Genomic DNA, 10,000 nt, shown 5'->3' on the forward strand with positions numbered 1-10,000 from the left:
CACTTTAGGTCACATCTTTTTATTGTATGTAGTGCCTTATTCCGGCACATTTATCCCTGGAATAGAGTTATTACACTTTTCAGGAACCGGCCCCAGGTCGATAATTTTTGTTTTATGCATGTCACTGTTGGGTTATAAGGGTTAACTTTGCCACAGTTCACAACAGCTAAAGTGACATCCTAATAATTAATAGACCATTTTACAGTTTTGTCTAAGTTACCAGGCCTAACGATGGAAGCGAGGCTGCCGGTGACCCTGTTTTGATACAAACCTTCATGCTTTTGTAATATGAACTAATTAGCGTTACAACAACACGATTTACATGATAAAAGCAGTGAGGTCTGTATCAATGCAAGGTCACCGGCAGCCTCGCAGCCATTCATAGGCTTGGTCGCTGAGCAAACAACTGTAAAATGGCCTATTAATTAATTAATTAATTGGGTCATTTCTTCATTCATTCATTCATTCATTAAACAGTTTGGAAAGGGCAGGTTGACCTCCTGTTGTAACTATTATTGTACAGTGTAGTTAGGAAATGGACTATCAAGTGTGGCTGGAATAAGATGCTGAAAATTACTTCTATCTTGCCATTAGACTATATGGTCGACCCAAGCTAGGTGTGTGTGTGTCCCGGGAAGAAGGAAGGGGGGGTGGGGTTACTTCCTATAAATGGGCTAATAGGAATGTACCGCTTGATGAGGTCGCATTTTCACCGCTGGATTGACTATAATGGGGTTGCATTTTCAATAGAGTTCCTAACAGATTTAAATAGAATGGGGCTGCAAATTGTTGGGGTTTGGGGGTAAGAAAATTTTGGCTGTAGCGCTGTTGATTTAATTTTACATTTCCTTTTGAAATTATAATTAATCACTCACTGAAAAACTATGTCTCCATTAAAAGTTTTTGCATAAACAGATAGTGACAAAGTTGGGGTAACTAAAATTACATTCACCCAAAAGTGACTAAGATGGGGAGATGGGGTCTGCAATTGGCCATAAAACAGACTAATAAAGAGGAAGGGGTTCTGACTGAGGCCAGTGGCAAATACCTAGGAAAAAATTGACCCAAGTACCTAGGTACCCCACCCCTCCAGGTTGTGTGTTTAATAGTTGTTACCCTCCAATTTTCATGTTTTCTTCTTTTCTTCATTCAATTGAGGGTCGGGTGGTAGCAGGCATTTTGCGGGAGCCTTTCATGGTTAGATCCCCCAAAAGGAAAAATTGTTTTTTTCCTGAGATCAGTTTTACATTGTTACATGTACTTACTCTCTCTTTGTGGGGGAGGAATGTTTCATGGCAGAGACAAAACTTAACACATAGGTCTTTGAGTTCTTGTTATTTGATAATCATTTCGCATGATTAAACATGAATATCATCTCCATGTGCAGCTAAGGATGAAAAAAAAATTTTAATTGCCTTATCAAGTCATTTTGAAAAAGAGCAAAAAGAAGATAGTTTTTGCCCTTGGCTTGTAATCTTTTACGATAGTGTTTAAGATGGTCATTAATTTTACTTCCGATTTGTACCTGGTGAATGTTGTAAAATCATGAAAGATGCCATGAGTTGCGATGGCTGCTGGCACATTTTGGAAAACATTGCGCCAGTGACATTTCTTTCCTTTAATTAATCCTTTTTTTACTGGAACACATGGGCCCAAAAAATTGACCCGCTCCCAACTGTGTGGCTTCATTATAAGCTCAGTTAGTAGAGCATTTCACCGGCATCGCAGATTTCATGGGTTCGAATCCTGTTAGAGCCACCTGAATTTTTCAGGTGTTCATGACCTGAGCCAATGTTGCTTATAAATTTATTATAATTTGTTCAGGCAATCTCTCTTTCGCAGATGGTGATGTTGATAATGTTATATTGCTCTTGAATTCTGTGGCCAATTTTGACAACATACTCAATTACATCTTTTCGTGTTTCAGAACTGGTTAAAGCAGCAGCCATCACGTTTAGATTGGGATCGCTGGGTTATGATGGGGATGATCGGTTTTACTGTTGGATTCATTGGATTTCTTATGCATCAACTTATCGACGTTATATCAGAGTAAGTTAATTTGATGGATTTCCGTAGTTATAAGGGGTCTCTGTCTCTCATGCTTTTTGGTGTTTTCACTAGAATGCTCAAAGCTGTCTTAAAACTATGTATGTGCTATGAAAACTGACTAAACTGCACAAACGAAGGAAAGAATTACATGTACCAGTATGTCAATAAAAGACAAACTAAAAATGAAAAAATAAATATTCTTGCCTATGGCAAACGTTGATCCAATTATTGACTCAGTTAGTAATAGTGGTAAGGGTTCATAAACAAATAATATTGGAATAAGAATAAGCCGAGGACAATAATTTTTATTTTTAAACTGTTTGAGAGCTTCTCACTTTGAACAGGCAAACTGGGGATGGGCAAAACATTCAACATTTAAAACTGCGCAACTTTCCATGTAGACAACACCGAAAATCTTACTGTAAATGTATCTGCCACAACAAGAGTGAAAAGCCAAAATTGCAATGCAATGCGATTATTTTCTGCATACTGTTGTTGCACATGAAATGGATGGAAAGCTGTGACATGTATTTTATATCAAAATGGGGCTAAATATTACAATCTCTGATCACTTGACACAGCCCGTTTAAGGTGCTGTAAAAACTCAGTCCAATATGCAATCAGACTGTCATATTGCATTGCAGCTGCTGGATTAAATTATACAAAAATCTAAGAGCAAACCATATACCTACAGTTTTCCCATGATATACGATTTTGCAACAGTCTTGCAAGTTCAGTCCAAGATGAATGCCCCTTGAAGCATGAAGTGGAATTCGCCTATAGTGGTGTCATGTAAATTCACTCATACCTGTCTAATGTCACAGTCTACACTGAAACAGCCTTTATATATTAAGTTTTATTAATCATGTGGGTCTAAGATTGTGCTTTCATGTAATCTCTTTCAATAATTATGCACCTATCAATGTTATGCCTGAGAGGAAGGGGGGTCGGGCATGGGGCGGGGATATTGACATTTTCATTTTAATAAATTCAAATTCCCCACCCCTGTGGCAAAGTAATTGGTCAAAATCCCTACCCGGCGGCAAGTGAAGATGATCAGATGTCCTTCGTTCTATCAAAATCATTACCGTGGGGACATCACATATAATCAAAATCCCTACCCTGGGGACAGACCTCATGATCAAACTCCCGTTGTTAGCCTGACCTTTCCCCCCCCCCCCCAATCCCACGGGCTTACCATTGATAGGTGCATAATATTATTATTGTGAATGACAAGATTATGACTGGTTACATTTCCTTCCCCAGGATCAAATGGGATAAAGCTTCTGAATTCATTGAGGTACTGTTTTTGTGAAAACGTTTCACACATGGGTTGACACTAATCTATTTTCAGGTCTTTTCTGTTGGTCTTGCACGCATATGTATTACATTTGTGTTTTCAAATTATTATTATTATTGTAGGATCGTGATTTTGCATTAGCCTGGGTCTGGGTGATAGGATACAGTGTACTGTTCGTCCTTGCAAGTTCAGTTCCAGTCGTGGCAAGTATTTCTTAATATTTGATTTATTAACAGTTTATACAAAACAGACATGTTCCAAGAACCAGTCAAGCTATAAATGGGAGATGCAATGGCAGGCTTTGAATTTTTTTTCTCTTCTCAGCTTTACTGTGAATAACAACTCTTATAGCTTGTGAATTAATTAGTTAATTAATTAATTAACAAGGAAAAGATATATCTACAGTATATATAAAGACAATAGGAAAGGAAAGAAAAACTTTTAAAAAAATACACCCAATGGGGCAGTTGCAAATGGGACAAACCCATGTGAGGCACGCCTTGCAGACAGATCCCGTGTGAATCGTATGCCTGAATTGTAAAAAAAAAGAAAAATGAAAGGATGATTTTGTAGCTTGATTTATGGAATGGTTATAAATAATAAATAGGCTAAGATTTGAACTGTATCAGAATTAACAAAGGTAGTCATGTGACCATAATGTTGCATTTCCATTGGCTGACCCTCATTAATAATTTATAATTTTTATTTTTGGAAAGTTTCTCACCAAAGTTAAACTCTCTCTTGTTGCTGATATCCATTCGTAAAACCTTCAGACAAACTAATACAAATGCACTTAGTGTATTTTTGTGTACGTGCACAATAATTTCTAGTTCAACTAATTCACTCATTCACACCTCAAACGCCCTAGAATGCCCCCCATTGACGAGTAAAATTGTCTGGTGTTAGACCGAGTAAAAGCTATTATTAAAGTCTGACTCTCAGGGATCAATGGGTTAATAATTCCTGCTGAAATCCTTTAAGAAGTACCAAGTGCCATCAGGAGCTGACAGTTTTCCATCCTAAGCTTATGTCTGAGAATGCAAGAAACTACCAATCATGTGCTTCTTACTTGCCCTTCAGCCAACCATCTGCTTTGCACAGTTCAGTGCTGCACTGTGAAATTTGATTATCCTGAATATTAATCTGTAACGTGTGGTACCTCCACTTTTCTCAGTACTACCGCCCATGTGCAGGAGGATCAGGAATTCCTGAGTTAATTGGTTTCTTGAATGGAACAGTGGTGCGACACATTTTTAACTTCAGGACCATGATCGTCAAGTTCTTTTCCTGTGTTTGTGCTGTTGGTTCAGGGCTCCCCATTGGTCCAGAGGGACCCATGATTCATTTGGGGTACAGTATGTTATAAACAGCTGTTTTCAAACCTTAATCAACATTTAAATTGTCTGATTTTCTGTTTGAAGTGCCTTTTTTAAGTGCTACTATGACCAAAAATCAATTCTATGCTTTCTTTGAATTTCAAAACTTATGTTAACTGAACACTAAGTGACCGAAGTCTTAAGCCTTCATTGTTTATTTTGAGTGAAATGAATGGTTCGCCATTACTAACTTACTAAAAATCTTGAGAGGGCTGGATCGAGGATAAGATGATATCAAATACTCGCTACTTTAAAAATGCAATGCGTGTTCATGCGCCTAAATTAATATGCAGCATGTAGGAGTTTTGAGCTTTCAGAATTTTAAACTTGTATTTTGCATGTTTACTGTAATAAGCTGCATTTTAATACGCCCTGCAATTTTAAGCTTGTGGGGTCGTGCAAAAATGAATCAAATCAAATCTATTCAATACATATCAAATCATGTTGGTTTTTGAGGAGAGGGGAAAACCAGAGTACCCGGAGAAAACCTATCAGACTAGAGTAGAAAACAAACAAACTCAACCCACATATGGTGCCGGTTCTGGGAATCGAACCTGGCCACATTGGGGGGAGGGGGGGAGGGGAGTGCTCTCACCACTGCGCCATACCTGCTCCTCCCTGTGCTAGTCAGTCTTTGACGTCATCTTATCCTCGATCTAACCCTCTGATGTCCAATCAGTCAGTCTTGAACTTGAGTAATAGTGGACCGTGAAATCCAAACTTGCATCCAAAGCAAACAGCCTTTGGATAAATTTGGAAGCTCGAAACTTTGCCAGTCAGTTGTCAAGCAAAATCTGAATGAAAATGGGAAGATAATTTTTTGATTATAGTGGCTCTTTAAAGGAACGTTTCGTTATCATTGCAGAAGCTTAGTTGGTGCAGGCCTCAGTCAGTTCAAATCAGAAACCCTCAAATTCAAGTTGCCATTTTTTGAGAGGTTTCGGAACACAGAGGATAGGTATAAAGAAAGCATTAATACCATAATTTAAGAAGGTGGTGTTTCATTTTCTTTCAAATCCATTCAGTGATTTCATTTTCAAAATAATGTTGATTCTGTTATTTTTTATCTTAAATTGCTTTGTAAAGACGGAACTTCATATCTGCTGGTGCAGCTGCAGGTGTGGCATCAGCTTTTGGCGCCCCTGTGGGGGGTCTGTTGTTCTCGATGGAAGAGGTGTCTTCTTTTTGGAACATGAAACTGTCTTGGCAGACATTCTTTGCTTGTATGGTATCAACATTTACTACAGTAAGTATTGCAAAGTATTCTTACCAAATGACTTGTTTGAAACCAGCGTACATATAAAAGTCATTTATTCAGTTTCATTGTGTAGCCCCATGGAGTGATCAGATTTTGCTGATAATATTGAAACCCCAAATAGGTCAATGTATAAACAACCTGTACACTCTTGTTGATTAAATTACTGTTGTCAAATTGTTTGTAGGATTTGTTCAATTCCGCATTTGATGGGTTCAGGTATCAAGGTGATTTTGGCTCATTTAAAGCTGAGAAGAATATCCTATTTCAGGCAAGTAGTTATCAAATTCAACAATAACAACTACGACAATATTACTATTCTCATGTTATAGGACAATGGTGTGGGCTACAAAATTAAGTTATGAGCAAAATGGGTGGTAATCTACTGTTGTTTTTAGAAACTGAAATGATGATAGATCATCTGTAGGACTGGTAACTGGTATCATAGGAGAGGTTACCAAGCAAAGTGGTAACCAAGTGTGATTTTTGGGAAAACTCCCAGACTGCTGCTTGTTGGGTTCTTATGCAATAAAGCCGTTCTTGTTTTTAGTGTTTTGGTCCACTGGTGGCAGCGAGTTTTTCTAGTTTTGGTGAACACAAGTGTTCTACTACTAATAATAATTTATTATTGGGAAGTAAAGGAGGTTAAGTCTGCTATGAGCCTAGAAGGCCCATCAGGCCGGTACTTATCTCCGGTTTCTGTAGCATGAAGCGACTAGAAGTATTTCTTTTCCCCCCTGGAGGGGAGGCCAGTCCATCACAGGGTTACCCCCAGTATTAAATTCGCCGGTACCCATTTATACACCTGGGTGGAGAGAGGCACCATGAGAGTAAAGTGCCTTGCCCAAGAACACAACACAATGTGCCCAGCCAGGACCCGAACCCGTACGACTTGATCCGGAGTTGAGCGCACTAATGATGAGGCCACCATGCCTCCCACATTATTGGGAAGTAAGTCAAATAAAATGACAGGAAATTAAAGGATCAAATCCAACAGTGATGTTGGATGAGAAAAGAATACATGAGAGTACATGGGGAAGAACCTCTCAGAGCAGAGAAGAGAACCAGCGAAGGTAACCCATTGAGACAAAGAATGCAACTTGAGAAACATTAGTGGAAGGCAAGTGCTCTGACTGACTGCACAAGCCCCAAGCTTTTCTCCTTGATTATCTTTCACACGAGCAGCTGAAATTCTATAGTTTGTATTTCATTCTCTTTGAGAGCTAACACTTAACTCTGAATGACAACTCTATAAATCTTGCAACTTGGTGGATTAAATGTTCAAGATTAGTATGTACTTCAGTGGATAGCATTGAAGGAATGCTCTGATTGGCCACTCAAACTAGCAAAATTATTATCCTTTGCTATTCACCTTCGAGCAGCTTGCGTGGGATTTGCACACGAAAATGTTGTTTTAGTATAAACGAAAGCAACTATTCACTCAGTGTCGCTGTCTGTGACTAGTGGCTCAGTAAATATCCATGGCTAGCCACCTGGGGAGTCAGGAGGGCTTAGCGGTTATCAACGGCTCTGCCCACCTCTGCGACCCAGGCTCAACCCTGGCTTCGGCCACTGAGGTTCAGTCCATCTCAATCTGACTCTAAAGGTTTTTCTCAAGGTACTCCGGTTTTCCTTCCTCATCAAAATCAACTCTCAGTCTATTACACGTGGCAGCGGGCAGATACCCGCAATAGGGATAACCTCTGATACATGTATCCTTCCCTTTCATTGAATTGAATGAGCAAAGTTGCTATCATTGTTACCTCCACTTCAGTGAATAGTTTTTTATTATTGTTACAGTGCAGGAATCATTACTATCAGTGAATTTCCAATATCACCTCTATTTTGATCACTAACATTATGTTGTGTTTTGACAAGAGGAAATAAGCATGTTACAAGCTAGTTTATAAGTAATACTCAAGTTCTATCATCTGGGGGTTGGCTTTATTGATGCAATGCAGTATGTTTCCGTATTTTAATTTGCCGTAAAACTGAGCTTAGAACTTAAGTAAATACTCCCACAAATAGATTTCACTAGTACTGGGTGGGATCAGTCAGCATTTAAATACAGCCTGCGGAGGTGACTTGGTAGCTTTAACGATCTAATGGCAGGCATGGCGGACTGCTCAAAGGAGCTTAATGTGCCCAAGGATACTGCACCATGGATCAATAGATCGGAGGACGAAGATGACTACGAGTACAAGTTTTCCATTCTGAGCATGCCCACTTCGAAAAATGTCGGCCTCGGTCGTCGGCCTCCAAACCTTACGTATGCGCATGCTCAATACGCAAAACTCATACTCTTGGGTCGTACTCGTATAGTCGTCCTCATCCTCCGATCTACAGGTCCCAACCGTTTGGGAGCAAGTTCCAAATCCTTATGGAATTATCCTGACTATTATTATTATTATTATTATTATTATTATTATTATTATTATTTCAGATTAGTCATGGTATTGGTTTGAACATTCTAGCCTTCATTCCAACTGTTATTCTTGGTGTCATTGGTGGACTGCTTGGAGCTGTTTTTACCTTTATTAACCTAAAGGTAACCACATGATATTTTGACTGGTGACTTGAAATACTTTCAGTTGCTATGATTTTGTTGCCGTATTGAATGTGAGGTCGTTAGAAGTCCGTTCTACTTTTTACAGCCCTTCACGTGGCTAACCATTTGCGTCACTTTGGCTAATAATTTATGTGAACGCGCCGGGCTTGGCTTGCGACATATCGTACGTTTCACGCATTATAGAACACAAGTTGCATATTAGGCTGTAACGAAATTTTCCAGACAGTCACTCGCCAGCAATCCACATAATGTCTACATAATTAATATGGCCGTTTTTTATTTATGCGATTAAAAAAACCTCTTGTTTTTGTCCCTAGATCGCAAGACTCAGACGGTCCCAAATCGGCAAGATCAAGTCTAAACAATGGAAGAACATTGCCAAATTATCTGAGCCAGTTTTAATCATGGTATCTGCCAAAATCATTTCTTAATTTAGATTTAACGATTTCACTAATTGACCGATTCTTGTTGTTATTTCAATATTTTTTTCATTTGATGTAAGCGATTAGGTCTGAGGCGCAACTAGAGAAATCTTTATAGCATCGCGAGGGGCTTCGAGCAAGTTTCTAAAAAGGACAAAAGAGCGCTTTGTAAAACTTTGACCAGATTGTTCTAAAAAGCTGATCTTAAAATATGTATTCAAGATAAGAGTGCGCAAGGTTTTAGCAAGAGTTTGTGACACTTGCATAATTTTTGGAGGCTTTAATAGTTCCGGAGGCTTCAAGAAATGCACGTATGATCGCAATAGGGCTTCAACTCTATGCGCCTAAAAAAATACTTTGGCCAGATCACCAGCCAATCAACGCAAACTAAATACACGCAAACGCTGAAACGGCGGGAAAACACTTTGGAGCAAGTCTTGACTTCTCTAAGACTTCTCTTGGATTGGCTAATATCAAGGCGCGTGATTTTAAGCCAATCGCCACGCGCTGCCAATGCAAATCCCGAGTAATAGAGCACTACTTTTAAAACCCGCTATGTTTTTGTTTTATTCAGATTATTACGGGCACAGCTTCTGTGTTTTTACCCGCTGCATTCGACTGCAAGTTATTCCAGTGTTCCTTTACTCAGGATGGATACAGGTATACGCCTTATTTCTGTAAAGTGGTACCACGACCAAAAAACCAATTTTTTTTTCTTTGGATTTCAAAACTATGTTACGGTGATTCCTTAGTAATAAAAGTTATCGTAAGATTTTCTTTAAACTTTTTTCGTACCATGATACACCACAGAAGACAGACCAAAACACCGGGAACTACATGCCCTACTCTTTGCGACAAGTGTGTGGGTTCTTTTACGTCCCACAGGATTATGAACATTGAAGGGTTGTGAGGACAAGTTTGTTCCATCGGTTCACTAACTGACCCAAGTTTTAAGTTCTGATTTTAAAAAGACACCTGTTTATTTTAACTGTAATTTTCTTATTTATTGGTCCGCCATTACTAACTTTA

The 10,000-nt window shown here is 38.9% G+C and overlaps 1 protein-coding gene across 1 annotated transcript in view; it reads left to right on the top strand.

Annotated features, from left to right (window-relative positions):
- LOC138038725 (chloride channel protein C-like) overlaps window positions 1-10,000 on the top strand; it is a 41,945-nt gene that overhangs the window by 2,876 nt on the left and 29,069 nt on the right. Inside the window, exons 2-11 of the mRNA XM_068884762.1 lie at window positions 1,928-2,049; window positions 3,316-3,349; window positions 3,472-3,552; window positions 4,524-4,699; window positions 5,591-5,683; window positions 5,812-5,971; window positions 6,168-6,251; window positions 8,424-8,528; window positions 8,867-8,956; window positions 9,546-9,631. Of these exons, the coding sequence (XP_068740863.1) occupies window positions 1,928-2,049; window positions 3,316-3,349; window positions 3,472-3,552; window positions 4,524-4,699; window positions 5,591-5,683; window positions 5,812-5,971; window positions 6,168-6,251; window positions 8,424-8,528; window positions 8,867-8,956; window positions 9,546-9,631 (1,031 nt within the window). The remainder of the gene's footprint in view (window positions 1-1,927; window positions 2,050-3,315; window positions 3,350-3,471; window positions 3,553-4,523; window positions 4,700-5,590; window positions 5,684-5,811; window positions 5,972-6,167; window positions 6,252-8,423; window positions 8,529-8,866; window positions 8,957-9,545; window positions 9,632-10,000) is intronic.

Source organism: Montipora capricornis, chromosome 2 (genome assembly GCF_036669925.1).
Source record: "Montipora capricornis isolate CH-2021 chromosome 2, ASM3666992v2, whole genome shotgun sequence".
Lineage (NCBI taxonomy): Eukaryota > Metazoa > Cnidaria > Anthozoa > Scleractinia > Acroporidae > Montipora > Montipora capricornis.